We start from the raw sequence: 18,490 nt of genomic DNA, 5'->3' as shown, positions 1-18,490 counted from the left end.
TAAAAATATAATTGCTTATACAACTACACCTCTGACACGATTCAGGCTTTGTTTTGAATAATTTTCTTATTGTTTTTTAAAGCATCTTTATAGTATTAAAAATTTATTTTAAAAAATAGTTAGAAAGCTATCCCAAACGAAACCGTAACAAGTCCTACCGCCAGAAATCGAGCGAATGAGGTAGCTCGAAACAAACTGAAACCATCCTATAATTGTAGACCCCAAAAGGAGAAGAGAAATGAAGATGAAGATTTAGAAGAGATCCACCATTGGAATTTGTTATTTTTTTTCAATGAAATTTTAAATTTCATTTGGGACGGCTTTCTTACTGTTTCTTAAAACAACTTTCTAGTACAAAAAAAACTTTTAAAAAACAGTAAGAAAGTCATCCCAAAAGAAGCCTTAAAGACAAAAATACCGCTACACATACCACATAAAAGTGGATATTTACATATATACCGTCAAAATCTTTTTTTATTAACAAAAATACCATGAACTATCACACCTATAAAAACATCTACTAGTTTTGATTAAGCCCAAACACTTCCCTTAAAAAATCATTTCATTGTTCATAGTAATAATAACAACATTATTTTAGGATGTTAAAGTGTAAGGGAATGAAAATAATAAATAAATCAATGATTATATGCTCATAATAAACTAAATTACTAAGACTAATTCTTCATTTTCCTTCAATTCTTACATTAAATATCCCAAAGAAGCTGAAACTCTTCAGCCAACTCTGTACATTTCTGCTTATATTCACAACATTTGACTCTGATTAGATGATGCAAAAACCAACCATTTTGATTTCATGAGGGATTCACATTCATATAGGGTTTAGGGTTACAAATATCTGATCAATTCCACTGAGAATTTTCCTTTCCTTGTGGTTTTGATTTCCCCAATCTGCAGTTTAATAGAAAGATGAGATTAATGATTGTATGATATATGCAATTAAGGTTTTATTTGGGACGGCTTTTTATTGCTTTTTAAAATAGCTTTTCGGTATAAAAATTTCTTGAATAAAAAAATTTGTACTAAAAAACTGATTTAGAAAGCAATAAGAAAGATATCTCAAACGAAGCATAAAGCTACAGCAACCCACCTTGAAAATGAACAAAAACATATATATTGAGTAGAGAAATCACAAACCAATGAATTTGCATGAAATTATGTAATCTCATGCAATATATTCAGCGAAATGGGCTCTAAATAATGACAAAGATTGCTTTTTGTTGTATTTAATTTGCATGAAACTATGTAATTTTGATTTATAGACTTTACAAAATAATAAAAATACTTATTGTAAATAATAATTATTAAGACGTTTGCATGTAATCAGAAGAATGGTTGCTAAAGAAGATGAAATATGAATTTTTTGGGGGGTTTACATGCATACCACAAATTTTTTTATATATTTATATATCTAATATCTAAATCTTTATATTTACTTATAAAGCACTCAAATATCTAAATTGCATTAAAATATTACTAATATTAACTTATTTAAAGTAAAATATACCTTTTCATCCATATATTTTTATATATTTTTATAGGATTAGACACTAAAAGGTATATAAATAATTATAAATGTTTGGAAGTTAGATATATAAAGAGAAAAAAATTGTTGTATGCATGCAAATCTCCTAATTTTTTTTACCAAAAACATTAACTTTACAATCAAAATATAAATTCATGAAGACATTTAATATTTATTATAAAATCTATAACAAAAATACTAAAACTTTATGAAAACCGACTCTTTTTGTGGTATTCTATTACACATGTCATGCATTTTCATGCAATATTATAAATATGATGTTAGAATACATTAAGATTTTATTTGGGACAACTTTTTTTATGCTTCTTAAAGCAGCTTTCAAGTATAAATTTTTTAATTTTTGTACTAAAAAGTTATTTTAAGAGGCAATAAAAAAATCATCCCAAACGAAGCCCAAGTCAAGTGTTGATTTTGCAAACTTAGGCTTCATTTGGGACAACTTTCTTACTGTTTTCTAAAGCATTTTTTTAATACAAACATTTTTTTGTTGAAGAAACTTTTGTACTAAAAAAATTATTTTAAAAAATGATAAGAAAAATGTCCCAAACGAAACATTATTATGAGGAAAATTGAGTCGGGATATCTTCATCCAATCAATCTCTCTCATAGACCACCCTTTTTATTAGAACTATTGGAGAGAGAATTAAACCAATTATGCAAAGGGATGCCTCAACTTCAATTTTGAAATAATTTGTAACAAGATGGGATGAGCTTTACCTTTAGCCTTCCTTTCCCACTTACAGAAACAATATCTCCTGTCCTGAGTATGGTGCCATTTTTCATCACCGGAGACCAGTTTAGTCGCACATCTCCATTACTGAATAAAAAAATAATATTTTTTTTATTTCTAACAAGTTTTGGTGAATTTTAATCAATAAATACATGACCTCATAGATAATGAAGAAAAAAATATTTCAACAAAGCTTGAAAAAATTGTAGGAATAAACAGGTTTTCATTGATAATAAAGAAAAAGTATTCCTTTCCCACTTACAGAAGTGGAAGAAGAAGAGGAATAATGGATCTCAAACTCAATAAGCTCTCTCACACTGGGATGTCGAACAACCTTAGGACCAACTCCCCCAGTCATTACCTAGATGATCTATTAGGCCGGCCCAAAGGGGGCCGGCTAAACCCGGTCCAACCTGGACCGGTTCTTACCCACAAGAGATGGACCAAAGGGGGCGAAACCAACAAAGATGGGGTGGATGGAGTAGAGAGACCCATACACTAATGATGTTTAGGATTTGAGTGAAAATTCAAATTAGGGTTGTTTAGAGATTAAGAAAATTTTCTTGTCTTTAATTATTTTCTTCTTGTTAGGATTAGGATTATCTTGAATTTAAAGACCGAATTTGAGATCAAGGGTTTGCTTTTGGGCACTAAGCTTTGGCTAGAAATTTCGAGAGTTGAATCTTCCTCCCGACTTGAAGATTCTGGTATCGGTTTACTGTTTTCTTCTTCTATTGTTGAAATTGAAGTATTTTTTTCCTCTTATTTCTCTCTTATTTCTCTACAAAGCTTGAAAAATCTGCACCGTTTCTGCACTATAGGTGGTTGTTTTCTATCATGATCCTAATACTATGAATAACATTTTTGGGTATAATGGTTAGTTGTTGTTGTTGTTGCTCCTTGGCATGATACCTTTTTATCTACTATGAGCTGCGTCAAGAACTCCTTTAGATGGCCTTCTTTGATTAGCTTCTTAAGAGGGACCTTCAAAATTTTACAATCCTCCATTTCATGCCTACAATTACTGTGGTCTAAACAAAATTTGAATTTGTTCCTCTATATCACATCATTCTACATAGGAGTGGGGCGTACTTGCCTAGATCTCCTATTAACGCCATATGGTCACCCTCGCGCTTGATATTATCCTGTTATTAGTGCAACAGGCACATTGATGATGGTGATTGCGTCAAATCTTCAAAATTTATTAGGACTTACACCAAGTCTCAGATTTTATTTATTAAAGAAAAGTAAATAGACAGGATACAACCAACAAGAGGAGATAGAAAAGAGTAACATGAAGCATTCAAAAACAAAGCTTATCTAGGAAAAATGATGGCCACAAAGAGAACATAAGGTTAAATAGCACAACTCAATATAGTGATGTAATTCAGAATTGATCTGATCAATTCCAACTCTTTTAAGGTTAAACTCAAAATAACTCATAAACGAATAATCCATAGCTTCTATAAAAAAATACAGAAAGTAAGTTTTATAGATACATAAAATTTAGAGCCACAGAATTAAAATATAGGCTGTTTAATGAATACCTGATTAAGCTAACAAGTTTGGATCTTGATATATTAAATCCAGCACTAGCTATTGCATCAACCCGCAATGATGCTTCAACCGTTGTAGACGATTTAGTTCTGCAATTAGGTATGTAAAGAACGTGCAAAGTAGATCAGAAAATAAGGCAAAGAGCAACACTAAAGCAAGGTGGAAGAATTAGTGGATTACCAAGATAAAAACCCCTGACCTTGGTGGCTCATACTCTAATGCAAACAAGGGAATCTGTTGACATGAGACAGGAACATTACCAACCTGCAAGGAAAGAAAGGAAAAAATAACTCAGACGAATAATTTTTTCTAAGAACAACTAATTATGAAATTCTCTTTCATGATTTTCATGACAATTTAATTACATTTTTTTTATTTTTCTTGCTTAATTTTTTTTAAATAACATATATATATATATATATATATTATTTTTAATATTTAATTATTTTAATATTGTACTTGCCCCCCCTCAAAATTGAAGCTGGTTCCGCCCCTGATATATATATATATATATATCTTAGACATGAGTGTCGTGTTACAAACATGTAGTATCTATTAATTCAAGATTGATGAGCAGAGGGTAAAAATGCGTATGTCATGTTGGAGTGGTGCAGACCAGCTAATGAGTAAAAATGTCGACAATGGGAAAAATATGGACTTTTAGAAAGTGCTACAAAACCCGGCCAGTACATAAAAACCCCAATTAAATAGGAAGTAGCTGAAAGCCCGGTATGACTTACGAGAGAGATGCAGATATACAAATATAAATAGATATATATCAAAGAGAGAGAGAGAGAGAGAGAGAGGGAAGGAGAGATGAGGGTGAGCGTTTGCAAGAGCAGATTCAACCTTCGGAAAGAACCTTCCTTCTATCAGAATAAACATGAGGACAAAATAATCTTGGTTCATGACATTTGTTGGAACTGCAAAACCTCCATTTGAATAAGAGAGATGGCCAATAAGAAGGATATGCATGAAAGTGGAAAATAATCCCACATTGGAAGTAAAAATAAGACTTGTGTTTACAATAAACTAAATATATCCCTTATGCATTGGCTTAAATTTCTGGGTTGATGAGTTGCTAAAAATCAATATAGAGAGTTTTCTATGAGTTCAAGGCTCATTTTAACCACATGAGAGTATGGGCTGGAACTTATGTGTTAGTTTTGCCGCACTTGCAAATTTCCATAAGAAAAACACTACCAATGTCTCATTCTTGATGAACATATGGTCTGTTTGGGATAGTTTTTTCATTACTTTGCTTTTCATAATGCAACTACAATTACATTTAGCAACTATTTTCTTGTTGCTTTCTCATTGTTTTCTAGAAATTTTTATAGTGAGAAACTGCTTTTTACATTAAGAAAGCATTTGTTCTATTTCAAAAAAAAAAACATATATATAATATTCATAGTAGCTTTCAAAAAATTACTTTCCCACAATAACTTCACAACCACTTTTACAAAATGATGCAATCATCTTAAACAAACCCTCAATCAAGTCAAACTTTTCATCTATAAAAGTCATCAAAGTTCAATCATTAGCAGGAAATTAATCAGGCCAAATTGTTAAAATCAATACTGACTATGATATCATTGAAAATAGGTTATAGACTCGTGTAGACACATTATAGAGTACATGTACAACTATGCCAAAAAAAGGCTAATTTTCTCCACTCCTCCGGTAGATGTACACTACTAACTGATTGACTCTGATTACTCAATTTTATGAAATTGAAAAATATGCATACCTTATTCAAGGCTGATATAAGAAATTCGGTGAGTTCAGGCACAACAACTACTTGGGCTCCCCTTTTCCCCTGTGAAAGAAAAGTAAGATATTGTCAAGCTTGTCAGATCAACAGAACACTTCGAATAACTTAGCACCTCATATATCCAAATTGTTCAAATATTTAGCTTCCCATAACAAGTACCTGCAGTAATATATCTCCAACCTTTTCTCTAACAATCCCTGTGCCAATTATTGAGCCAAGAAAATCTCCATGAGAACAAAGTTCAAACTCGAAGTTCCCAGAGATACTGAAAATGAGGAACGTTTAGCAAAGTTAAAGAAATGATAAAATAGTAAATACAGGTAGAGACGTGAAGACCTCAGAGCAGCAACCACATCTGGTTCGGTTGTAAAGATTTCTGTATTTCCAATAGAAATGCGACAACGTTCAGCCTATAAAATAACAATGGAGCTTATAATAACAAGTATAGTGTCCAAACTTGGTGACAGGAGGAGGGGAGGGGAGGGAAGAGGAGAGAAAAAGAGAGAGGCAATGGTTATTTATACGTTCAAAATTAACTGAAGATTTGAAAAGGGACAGAAAAGAAGTTGAGGGGAGGGGGGATATGGAGACAATACACTTGTTTCAGTATAACCTGTGGATATCCTCCATGAGCTACTGCTTTGACATCAGTTAATTTCTCTAGAGCAGAAATTGATTCTTTGAGAACTGGTGGGGTTAGAAAGTCCGTCTGTAGGATCTCTCTTCTTAATGAAGCTCTGCTTGCCTTACCAAAAAGGACAACATAAAAATTAAAATCTGCATAAGAATATACGAATGAAAGAAATAAGATGAAAAAAGCAAACTCCCTAAGGACTAATTTTACTTTTAAAAAGCACAAAAACGACTATCCTTAATAAGCAACAGATTACAGATTTGTCTAACTAGTGGTTAACGAAGACAACACTGTTACAATAGAACATGTATCGCAATATCACCTCTATTCACGCTGTGGAGAGCAATGAACCACAAAGGAACAAAAATAAGGCATATATAATAAAAAACTTGAATCAAGCATTGATGCATGAGAGGAACACATATTGGATAACCAATCTATTTGTTAACAAAGATAACATATATTAAAATGGAGCAATGTATCTCAACAGCACCTCAGCTCATAAAAAGTAAATGTCTTGTCTAGCATATTAATATGATTCATGCTCAAATAATCTCTCATTAGTAATAATGTGGCATGTGTCTTTTAACTAATGATTTTGCCACCAAATGACACCATATGTAAATAGTTATGACCAATGTTTAAAATTGCGTATTCAGGTATTGAGGCGTTTTTCATTCGTGAGGCGAGGCGTAAGCCTCAAAATCAAAAGATTGCGTAAACATAAAATGATAAATTTTGTATATAGTAATGAGTGAATAATATAAAATATAAAAAAGCATAAGATATGAAGTGAAATCAAAATATCCCAATAATAAGACAACATGAAATATAGTTCAACTCAAAATTCTATCTTTCCCAAATCCCAGTATTTTTTTCATTAACATATAATTCAAATTTCCAAAAATAAATAGAAATGACATATCACATAAGAACTCATAAGTCATCAGTACTGTCATCACTAAGGGTTTCTTCATTTGAATCATCATTATGATGAACTGCTCTCTCCCCTTCCTCTTCTCCTATAGAGTCCAATGTCGGGCATTTACTTCCTGATTTATGTAAGTTTTAATATATATAGTGTAAGGTGTAAGCCTCATGCCAGTGAGGCGAAGGCGGGCCTCAACCAAGTTGAGGCGCAAGCCTCATAAAAAAAATTCGAGGCGTAAGCATCGAGGTGTTTTTTACTTGAATTGTGCAAAGCGGGCCTCAAGGCGAGCCTCATATTGCGCAATTTTAAACCATGGTTATGACTAAGGCACTTTGATTGATTTTGCTGCCAAATAGCACCATTAAATTATGACTATGACCCGAGCTCATATTTTCCACAATGACTAAAAAACTCTTCAATATTGAATTATAGGGCGCAAAGATACTCTTGAATGAATCAATCCATGGCAACCAGGGGATCATTTGAGCTTTTATCCTGTATGCTTCCGGTGTTATCCTAGCTCGGACTACAGCCTGAGTCCTATATGCGCTGCATCTACTACCACGTTTTGGATCCTTATATAGTTTTTTTGGTTAATTTGGGTGGTATAGTTGTGGTTTTTTGTTCCTCATAAGTTTTTGTTGTTTCTTATGAGGGGTTTTTCCTTTATAAGCAGTTTTTATTTTACTTGTAATTGATCCTCTTTTCCATAGTAATAGAAGGGCTTCTGCCCCAAAATTTCCCAAAAAAAAAAAAAATCAATCCATGATTGCCAACAAGAATCATTAGCCAAGTTAGGTCAATTATCTCTTTTGGAATAAGTAGCCACTCTACCTTATCAACTAATCAATCACTGCCAAGCAGTCACTTTACTCTACCGCCTCCATAATGATGATGGTCATGTACGCCTCCTTAAGTTCTACCAATCCAATAACAATGGGGGGCTAGAGATTTTGAAACGGTTATGAGAAGAAGTACCTAAGACCATCGTGATTATATCATCTCCTTGCGGCTAGTAGCTCTACGCAGTCCTATAAATATCTTAGGTGATTGTAGAAGATGGACCTTTGGCCCATGGTGATTATACCAAATAGCCCCTTAACGAGAATACTTATAGCTATCATATTACACCACTTCCACTGCTCAAAATAATAATGAAATGAACAGCCATTTCATATCTTAAAATCATTAAAAGAAGAACAAGAAAATGAATCAAGAGAAGGTACCATCTCAAGAATGTTTATAACTGCATCAGCCACACTCTTGTCCCCAATCCTTTGCACTAATACATCGTTAAGGGTCCCGCTTCCCACTCTCTGAGCTAGGGCTTCCCCACACCTCCCTGTCGTAATACCACGATAATGTTTGATTCACTTCGTATTACTTCGACATTTTTAGGGCACCAAGACAGAGAAAGGGATACCTCTAGACAATGGAGGAGGCGAAGGGGAAGGAGAAAATTTCAAAAATTGGGGCAAGGAAGGGCCGGCCTTTGTGCTGCCGCCGGGGAGCCAGGCGGCGAAGCGAGCACTAACGGCGGCGATGGCCGTAATCATCTTTCGGGTTTTCTGGCCTCTCCTGCTACCGAGCAATTTTTTTTCGCTCGGAGGAGCTCTTTGGTTGGCTGAATTATGATTAAAAATAAATCCATGCAGCTGAAATTGAAAGAAAAAAAATCAGATATTCTAATAAAAAAATTAATCAAATTATTTTTTAAAATAATTAAAGGGTTACAATTATATAAAAGAAATACATGTTAAATGATATAAAGTGTAAAAAATATATAATTTATTTAAAATATTTGAAATTATTTTGATGATTTAAAAAAACAAATCTAAGTGAATTTTTTTTTATATTCGAAGTAAAATGAATTCAACATAAAGTACAATGATGATGCTGATCAATAGCAGATAATGAAAGACGACGAGTGGTGGCTATGGGTGATGGCCAAATAGGCAGATCCAGTGGCAGCCAACAGCTGGGGAGCATAGGACGGTGGTTGGCCAATGGCGACAAACAGCAGCTTGCGACAAATGGGGTTGGCCAGGGACAATAACAATGGAGTCAACTTGCGGTGCATTGGAAATTCGGCCAAAAACATTTGAGTTTAGAACATCAAAAATATAATATGGAGTGAAAAAGGAATTCAACAAAACTTTAATCTTCATTTCTCATTCATCAAACCAAATGTCAAAATTTTCAAATCGTCTGCATCTAGAATACTTTTCATTTCTTTCTCAGCAAATCAAATATCATGCATATGAAAAAAGAACATACATTATTCTAAATATATGAGTCTTGCAAAATTTTGATGTTCGGTTTGATAAAAAAGTAATGCAGAGTAAATTTTTTAATAATTCAATTTTCACTCTAAAGTTTATTTTACTATGTTCTAAAATCACACATTTTAGACTGAATTCCTTTCCACTACCGCCACCCGTCACCATCGCTAACCGCCGCCACCACCAGGCTCCACCACCATTGAAATTTACACTTAAATTTATTTTACTTCAAGTATTTTGGGTCATTTTCAACCATGGTTTGGTATCCATAAAACACCTTATTTTTCTATAAATAAGAGGGATAGGTAAAGATATCATAAAATTTTATTTGGAACAGTTTTTCTAATGCTTTTAAAAGTAATTTTTTCGTACAAAAATTGTATAATTTAAAAAAAAAATGTATTAAAATACTGTTATAGAAAGCAGTAAGGACGTTACCCTAAACAAAGACTAAGTCTCTTAAGTTTTCTTATATTTTTATTATAATTCTCAAATATTATGTTTGGGATAGCTTTTCTACTATTTTCTAAAATATTTTTTAGCACAAAAAAATTTACTAAAAAATTATTTAGAAAACAATAAAAAGACCGTCTCAAGCAAAGCCTTAGAGAGATTGTATGCATGCTTCTTGAAGATTATTATACTCATTGGATCAAGCTCATCTTACTGACCCAAGAATGCTTAGACCAAATTTGATTAGCTCAATCATTTACAAACTATTTGATTCCTTATTTCCTTACAGGTTCACATAGAGATCTATCAGATCTTCTCAGTTCTTTGGGCCTTAGGTTTCGTTTGGGACGGCTTTCTTTCTGCTTCCTAAAGCAGTTTCCTAATACAAAAATTAATTTTTTATACTATGAAGTTGTTTTGGGAAGCAATAAAAAAGCCGTCCAAACAAAATCTTCGTTCAACCAAATTCAAGAGTATGATTTTCTAGCTTGATCTTTTTGAGGTGGTTTGAGATTATTTTCTTATGTAAAAATGTGATTGATTAGATTAAAACTAATAACGACAAGAAGTGGGCTTGCCAGAAAGCGGATAGAGGCTTTTGTTGGAGAAATTATTGTGTATGCAATCCGAACGCTTCGGATGCTGCGTATTTGCAGCTTATTTTATTCTTATTTTTTTATACATAATTTTTTCGTGACAAATAAGTAGCAAATAAATAATACTCACTAAGTACACAATAAATACGCAAAAAATACGTAGAAAAAATTATGTATAAAAAAATACGCAGTAAAATAAGCAGCAAATACGCAGCATCCGAAGCGTTTGGATCGCGCGCACAATAATTTTTCCTTTTGTTGAGGTTTGAGTGAGACAAGACAAATTGATCACCAGCAGCAAAAACTACTCAATCAAAGACTAAAAGAGAGAGAGAGAGAGAGAGAGAGAGATAGAATAACAAATGAAAGTATAAATGACAAGAAGCATAAAAGATAGTATTAAAGTGGTTTAATCTTCTTGACCTGAGTCTTTGTTTGAGGTGATTTTTTTACTGTTTCTTAAAGCAGCTTTTTTACTGTTTTTTAAAACAGCTTTTGAGTATAATAATTATTGTGCTAAAAATTATTTTAAGAAGCAGTAAGTAAGCAGTCCCAAATGAAGCCTAAAAAACAGTAAGAAATCAGCTTTAAAAATTAATAAGAAAGCTGCCCCAAATGAAGCCTAAGTAAAAAAAAAATCATATTTCAATTCTATACATGTTTGTATCAAGAAAAAAAGCCTAAGAAATATCTGCCATGAATATTCTCAGGCTTCGTTTGGAACAACTTTTTTACTGCTTTTTAAAACAATTTTTTAGTACAAAAATTTCTTGAACTTGAAATTTGTATGCTTGAAAGTTGCTTACGAAAATATTAAGAAAGCTGCCCCAAACGAACCCTTAAGCTTTCATGTCCCATAGCCCATGGAGAGGAGATGAGCCCACAGGATCTCATTCCATGCGTCAGGCACACCAGGAAGACACCAGTGGCTACAATCCTGTATTGCATCGACGGCTCTTGTGGGCTTCTCCATGTACTTGGAAGGATGGCCGTCGGATCTTTGCTCGGTGAGATAAGTTATGTTCAAGAATCTCACCTTCTTATTTTCCCCTTCCTTCTTCATCACCTCAGTTATAACTCCATTGCTCCATGGCTCTGCTCTTAGCTTTTTCTCTTTGGTGCTGGGGATAGTTTCTTTGTCGCAGCTGCCGCCAGTGTCCCAGCTGCCATTGCTGCATTCACAAATAAGAAAATTTAGCATGAAATCAGGGTGTCAAAATGGGTTTCTGGGTCAGGTTCGGATCCAACCTAGCTTTAACTCGCCTGACCCAAACAGCCGAACTCAACCTGGACACAACCCGATCAACACGACCCAACCCGCCGACCCGAGTGCAAGCGGGCAAGATGCGCGCACGAGCATGGATGACGGGACTAGCATGTTTTCGGGTTGACTTGGGTTTTCTGGTTGAACGGAATCCAACAAATTTTCTAAATGGGTTGACCAATACCTAAAATTTTCGTTGGATTTTTGGGTCAGGTTGAATATTGACACCCGTAGATGAAATAAGTATGTTGATGTATGTCATAATATATGATATGAGATAGAAATTCTAATATTTTTAAAAGAGCAATTTGTGTCATAATGTTATGTTGTTAAATTATAGATTAAATACATAGTAAATATCTTCATAAATTTGTATTTTATCTATTAAATTACTATATGTATTGAGGAAATTCTATTATATATTTTTTGAATTTTTTTACTGATTATATGTAAATGTCTTAATATTTTGCTATTTAGTTATATTTTCTATTATAAATATATATTAGTTATTACTCATTTTTATAAAGTTTGACTTGAGTTTTCTTTTTTATGTATATTTTATTATTTTAGGAGTTTTAATTAGAAAAATTTTATGTAGCAAAATATATTTACCCTATTTAAAATTAACCATGAATAAATATTTTTAAATTTTTAGTGCCCAAAAATCTAGACAATAATTTCCATATGATTTTTATAAAATAAAATAAGAATTGGAAAAAAATCAGACTATTATTATAAAAATAACTTCAATGTTGTAATAGCTAAAATAATAATTTAAAATTTTCTTAAAACAGAAAATTTATATTCCAAGTTATAAATTATAGAATGAATTTAATAATATTCTTTTTCATGGCTTTAATTTGATTAAAAGCAACATAACTATTAATTAAAATTTAATAATTAATTTTAAAAATATTTTTTTATAATTTAAAATTATATAAAAAATAATAAAGAAATTGATAAATTGGAACTTGCCTGTAGTGAGCTTGAGAGAAGCTTCTGAAGAAGACAAAGCTCTTTCTGTGAAGGAGATTCTCATCTGCCCATTGTTTTATGGTTCGAATAGCTTTACGAAAAGCTTCCTTAACGTCCATTGTCATATTTATTTTGTTCCCAATTTGAAAATAATTTCCACTGAAATGTAAAAAGCTGCTTTAAGAAGCAATAAAAAAGCCGTCATAATGAAGCCTACAAGAAGGCAGCATAAGAAAAATATTTATTCGTCGATAAAGAGCCACTATGGCAGGGGTGTTAATAAATGACCCGACCCATCAACTCTACCCAAACCCGATTGGAAAAAATTGGGTTTTGGTTGGAATTTTTGACAGGTATATTAAATTGACCAGATTTGAGTTGACCCACAAACCCATTTTTTTCCAGAAAATGGCCCGTTAATATATTTTTACCTCAAGTTTTTTTACTTGTGGGCATAACATTCTTATTTGTTTATCAAATATCAAATTTTAAGTTATAATTTTTTTTAAACCAAAACATGTTAACAGATCAGATTCAAATCATTTGGGTTACTAGTGAGTCGACTCATTCGGGTTACTAGTGTGAATCAGACCCGAACTCAATCTATCAACCTGTTTTGACACCCACACTACGCCAACCTCATAAAATACAACGAGATGGTTTAAAATTCTAACATATAAAATAAGGAGAAAAGAGAACATTCAGTCTACCTTTTCAGGGTCTTATCGTCATTCCACCAATGCCCAGCATTAAAGACAACAACATCGGCGCCGACCCACTTCTTAGATTCCCAATGAGGCATATCAACATGAATAGCTTTGTGGACAATGGTAGGAGAGTTTGGTGGAGGTCTACCAATAGCCACAAGGAAAGGAGCCCTATAGTACTCAATGGTTAGGTTATAGTCCTTGAAGAAGATGATAAGGCTTCCTTTGTGCTTTGAGATTGGGCTCCCATATTTTTCATAAACTCTACTTTGATTTGCAATGCCAATCCATAACATGCAAAGTAGAGATTCCCATTGATTTCTCCCTATTGAATCCCCCACAAATAAAATCCTCTTATTTTTGCTCTTTTCAAGCATCATGGTAGCATTGAACCTAAAAATAAAAAAAATAATAAAAAAATAATAAAAAAATGGTAGCATTGAACCTATATTTTTTAACACAAGAGATCCTCTTAGCTTAAAATAATAAAAAAAAATTAAAAAATAAATATGTCAAATATTTGAATTCATGCTTTATTTTTTTAAGAAAAAATAATATTTTCAAAATTTAAATGAAATTTAAGGTATCTCGAAAAAAATCTTGTCTTAATATTTTATTATTTTATCATAAAATTACATAACAAATTAATATAATCATATGAATGGAATTATTATAACCATCATGAAAATTTGCATTTCATTTTCCATAAATATTATTCTAATCTAAATATCATAATAATTTTTTATATTATTATAAATTTTATAATAAATACCTTCACTATTCTTCTATTTATCTCTAAATCAAAATCATAAATGTATATCATTTAAATACAATTAAAATAAGTAAAATTTCACATGTATAAGCAAATCTAAATATTTTCAAACTTTTCATTTGTATCAATTAGATATCTAAACATAGAGTTTTTTTTTCATAAAAAAATCACTTAATTATCATTTTTAGTAAAAAAAAAAAGAGTTTTTTTTTTCTAATAAAAACACTGAACAAATAAATTATTACAAAAAGCACCTTGGCAAATTGCATCTATGAGGCTTCCATCGCCATTGAAGATAGTTTATATCTTTCCTTCCATTGAAGCGACAGAGAAAACCAGGATCAATGAACGGGCATTCCTCTGAGTAATACTGATCAGAGCCTCCATTAAAAACCCATTTTCCGTCTGAATAATCACAGTCGTCCGAGCGGCCATTAGAGAGCTGAGGGAAGGTGAAGGGAAAGGAGAGGAGAGAGAAGGTTTGGTTGATGGTGAAGAGGGAGAGAAGAAGGAAGAGAGAGATGAGAGTATGGGATAATAGCCTTTTGAGGAAGGGAGAGGCTGTGAAGATAGGTGGATCCATAAAGGAAGGAAGAAGTAGTTGAGGAGGGGATGGGAAGAGAAGAGGAGAGGAAGGAGAGCCGGAGAGGGAAAGGCTCCGCTTGTTTAACTAAAAAAAGGTGATAAAATTAAACCAAAAATAAAAAAAATCATATTTCTTTCATTTAGAATATTTTGTATTCTTCTTTAACAAATCAAATCGATAATCAATTTAGATTCAATTATTTTATGCGGACACAGAACATCGTCCGAAGACTAACCATAATACGCCACGTCACCTATGCGCTCGGTAACTCGACAGGATTTGTTCAGTATAGCTCAATACCACCGTTGTTCGGTAGCACTGACATTGTGCATTCTTGTTGGTCTCCGAACAGCGTTCTGCATCCAGTTTCCGCACAGATTAATTTCTCAAATTTGGATCACCTTTCTTTTTTAATTTCTAAAATATTTTTTTAGCACAACTAAAAAGCCGTTTTAACAAGTTACGAGAAAGTTGTCTCAAACATGCGTTAAACTTTATTTGGATCAACTTTTTTCTTACATTTGTTGTAAGAAAAACAATTATTAAAAAATAATGTGTATTTTTAAGAATTTTTTTTCGTCATTAATTTAAATTTTTGCTTTTAAAAAATAATTTTTAGAAATCTATTTTTGAAATCGAATCGGAGAAAGGAGCTTTTAAGAACAAAAACAGAAAAAGCTTAAACTTTTCATATATATAACTATTTTATTTTAAATAAATTACTAATAATAATAATTTTATGTTATTTAAAATTTAAATATTATATACATAAATATAAAAGTTTAAATAATATATACACAAATACATGACAATTATACTATGCATGTAAATCCCCCAATTTAAGAATAAAATGAATGAAAAGATAGAGATTTAAGCGTACTTTCAAAATAAAAACCTATAAACTTAAGTGGATAAGTGTCTTCAAGAGTTAAAGATGATGAATTTTGGCTTCATTTTGAACGGCTTTTTTACTACTTTTTAAAGTGGCTTTATAATACAAAAATTAAGCTGCTTTAAAAAGCAGTAAATTAGTGAAAGAAATGACAAAATTAACCTTCTCACTTCTTCCCAACACTGAACATCAGACTGCCATTAACAATAAGAATAGAAGGAATGTCTGATTAAAAATTCATGGTATACAATGTTGGTTGAGTTCCACAGATAACAATATTGCATTGGACATTTATAAATATCTAGCTAAGTTTTGTCCCCTCACATTCCAGATTTAATAATTTACATATCACAACCACCCCCGTTCTAATTTCAATATCAAAAATCTCCTCTAACCACCAAAGTAAGAAGAATATAGAATTTACTTGAATAAACTAATGTAGAAATTATTGAAACCTAGCAGAATAGAAGAAAATTGGCATCAACAGTGGAAGTGGGATAATACTTTCTAACCTGATTTACACCTTTCAATCACCTCCCTGGAAGATTCTGGAACTTCCGATTTCCACAGCCACAGATCTCTTTGCTGCTTTCCAACTAAAAGAGAGCAGATAGTTATATTTAAGCTGTTTAGTTTTGTTGATTTACCGAAGTTGATCTTTGGTCGTTGATCAAGTTAGGAGGTTCGGCAACACCAGCTGGGGTGTCTGGGCGGGGGGTGCTAACGGTAACATTTATGAAATCGTCAGGATTTCCGTCCCATTGTTCAGCTTCAATTAGAATTAAGAAAGCATAATCGTGATTCCAGGAAGAGTTAACGGAAAGAAAAAGATTAATGCGAAGGATACATGGGGTGCTCCACATATCTGTGATGCTGACGCCGGTCTCTGATAGTAGCCAGTAGTCGGCATCCGTCTGAGGCACAAAAATATAGTAGTAATGCAGATGAGTGTTCAGTCATATTGATCAAAATTTGGTTGAGAGGAATTTTCTTTGAGATTAGTGTGATATGAAAGTTAATTGATTGATCATATTGCGGATTCAATCTTAAAGCAAATCCAATGATTTTAAGATTGAATATTCTGTTTGTAAAAGGAATATGTATGTGGAAATATTGGTTGGATATACCATAACAGCAAAAACAAGTAAGCAATTCTAGATAGCATTTATCGAGGAAGATTTAGGTTTTGTTTGTGATGGCTTTCTTACTGCTTCTTAAAACAGCATTTTGTACTAAAAAATTGCTTTAAGAAGCAGGAAGAAAGCTGTCCCAAACGGAGACTTAATTGAATGTTGCTTCAATTTGAGGCATATACATAAAAATTGTAGAGATGAGTGGTGAAGATGCCTGCTTTCATGCTCGTTTTTTAATTGTGGTTATTTAGACATGACATGCCTTTTGGACTTCAATGTCGTAAAAGCTAAAACTCAAAATAAATAATAATCATAGAGGATCAATTGTATCTTGTTATTTTCCATTTCCCTTTTATCAAGTAATACAAATTATTTACTGTTTTTTTGGTTTTGTGTGGATTTTGGTAGATAAAACTCGTTGTTTTTCGAAGATTGATAGGAAATACTTGAGATCTACAAGTGTATCCTATCAGTTTCCTTATCCTTTACTAAGTTAACTCTCTATCGCTCTCTAATCTCTCAAAAATTGCAACTTCCAACCTCTTGTCCGCACAAGAAGGATCAATTCCTGAGACCCCCCATTTTATCTTCTGCAAAAAACTAGAATTTTCAATCTCCTCTACAATTCAAGAATATCGAGACGTTGAACAATAAATTGTGCCGCCTTTGTAATACTTTCTCTCAAACTCCTTTATTCAATTGCATTTCATCAAAAAGACTAAATTCAAAAGCAGGGAGAAATCAAGCAAATTCAAAAAGAATCTAGGAGAAGAAAATTTAGACCGGAACCTTAATCTTCAAGATCTCCAACATTAAGCAAGATGAAAACCATTTGAACAAAGCTTACAAGGACAATAGACCAAACAAAATAAACCAAGCATACAAAATAGCCAAAATAAGTTGTGAGAAAAATTCCACAGAAATACATAAGAGCGCACCAAGCTACAAAGGGCTACATAAAAGGTCCTCATCACCTTTTCCTTTCTCCATAAACCTGATCCTTAATTAAAATATTAATATTTTATTATTATTTTAATGTGACAAACAAACACATCACCTAAATGACATTTAGGCTTCTAGTCTATTGCCAAAATCATTTTAATATTTTCTAATGACAGTTCAAAATTTAATGACATGTAGGCTTCAAAATCATAATTTTGTGTCAAGACATTTGTAATGGATTCTTTTAGTTATTATCAAGGACCCTACTTTCTAAACAAGTTTCAAAGATGGATTTTAAATTATAATGTTAAGTGAATGAAGATGTTAAAACCTTTTCCATGGATGTGATTCATATATTTTCTTTATCCTACATACTGAACAAATAAATTATTACAAAAAGCACCTTGGCAAATTGCATCTATGAGGCTTCCATCGCCATTGAAGATAGTTTATATCTTTCCTTCCATTGAAGCGACAGAGAAAACCAGGATCAATGAACGGGCATTCCTCTGAGTAATACTGATCAGAGCCTCCATTAAAAACCCATTTTCCGTCTGAATAATCACAGTCGTCCGAGCGGCCATTAGAGAGCTGAGGGAAGGTGAAGGGAAAGGAGAGGAGAGAGAAGGTTTGGTTGATGGTGAAGAGGGAGAGAAGAAGGAAGAGAGAGATGAGAGTATGGGATAATAGCCTTTTGA

The 18,490-nt window shown here is 32.5% G+C and overlaps 2 protein-coding genes across 2 annotated transcripts; both read right to left on the bottom strand.

Moving 5' to 3' along the window:
• Nucleotides 1-656: 656 nt before the first annotated feature.
• LOC110100081 (putative RNA-binding protein YlmH) lies at nt 657-8,763 on the bottom strand. Its single transcript, XM_020827473.2, has 10 exons — nt 8,614-8,763; nt 8,417-8,532; nt 6,239-6,370; nt 5,962-6,035; nt 5,785-5,890; nt 5,602-5,670; nt 4,051-4,115; nt 3,842-3,940; nt 2,282-2,381; nt 657-909 (listed from the first exon to the last, which is right to left on the bottom strand). The coding sequence occupies exons 1-10, from the start codon at nt 8,744-8,746 to the stop codon at nt 847-849; spliced, it is 957 nt and encodes a 318-aa protein (XP_020683132.1). The 5' UTR covers nt 8,747-8,763; the 3' UTR covers nt 657-846.
• A 2,605-nt stretch (nt 8,764-11,368) lies between these two features.
• On the bottom strand, nt 11,369-15,187 carry LOC110100099 (protein trichome birefringence-like 9). Its single transcript, XM_020827495.2, has 5 exons — nt 15,149-15,187; nt 14,494-14,909; nt 13,471-13,860; nt 12,761-12,919; nt 11,369-11,693 (listed from the first exon to the last, which is right to left on the bottom strand). The coding sequence occupies exons 1-5, from the start codon at nt 15,185-15,187 to the stop codon at nt 11,369-11,371; spliced, it is 1,329 nt and encodes a 442-aa protein (XP_020683154.2).
• Nucleotides 15,188-18,490: the final 3,303 nt, after the last annotated feature.

The sequence above is a fragment of the Dendrobium catenatum genome, unplaced genomic scaffold (genome assembly GCF_001605985.2).
Source record: "Dendrobium catenatum unplaced genomic scaffold, ASM160598v2 fragScaff_scaffold_133, whole genome shotgun sequence".
Classification (NCBI taxonomy): Eukaryota; Viridiplantae; Streptophyta; class Magnoliopsida; order Asparagales; family Orchidaceae; genus Dendrobium; species Dendrobium catenatum.
Note: the sequence above shows the minus strand (reverse complement) of the source record. Positions and strands in the feature narration are given on the sequence as shown.

What these genes read in the sequence shown, in the direction of transcription:
- LOC110100081 (XM_020827473.2), bottom strand. Translation starts at nt 8,746, where the DNA reads ATGATTACGGCCATCGCCGCCGTTAGTGCTCGCTTCGCCGCCTGGCTC. An exon ending in TTATAAACATTCTTGAGATG is followed by an intron (nt 6,371 to 8,416) that starts GTACCTTCTCTT and finishes CTTTTTGGTAAG; the next exon opens with GCAAGCAGAGCTTCATTAAG. An exon ending in TTATATCAGCCTTGAATAAG is followed by an intron (nt 4,116 to 5,601) that starts GTATGCATATTT and finishes CTTTCCTTGCAG; the next exon opens with GTTGGTAATGTTCCTGTCTC.
- LOC110100099 (XM_020827495.2), bottom strand. Translation starts at nt 15,187, where the DNA reads ATGCAGAACGCTGTTCGGAGACCAACAAGAATGCACAAT. An exon ending in CATAGATGCAATTTGCCAAG is followed by an intron (nt 13,861 to 14,493) that starts GTGCTTTTTGTA and finishes TTTTATTTTTAG; the next exon opens with GTTCAATGCTACCATGATGC. An exon ending in GACGATAAGACCCTGAAAAG is followed by an intron (nt 12,920 to 13,470) that starts GTAGACTGAATG and finishes TTTACATTTCAG; the next exon opens with TGGAAATTATTTTCAAATTG.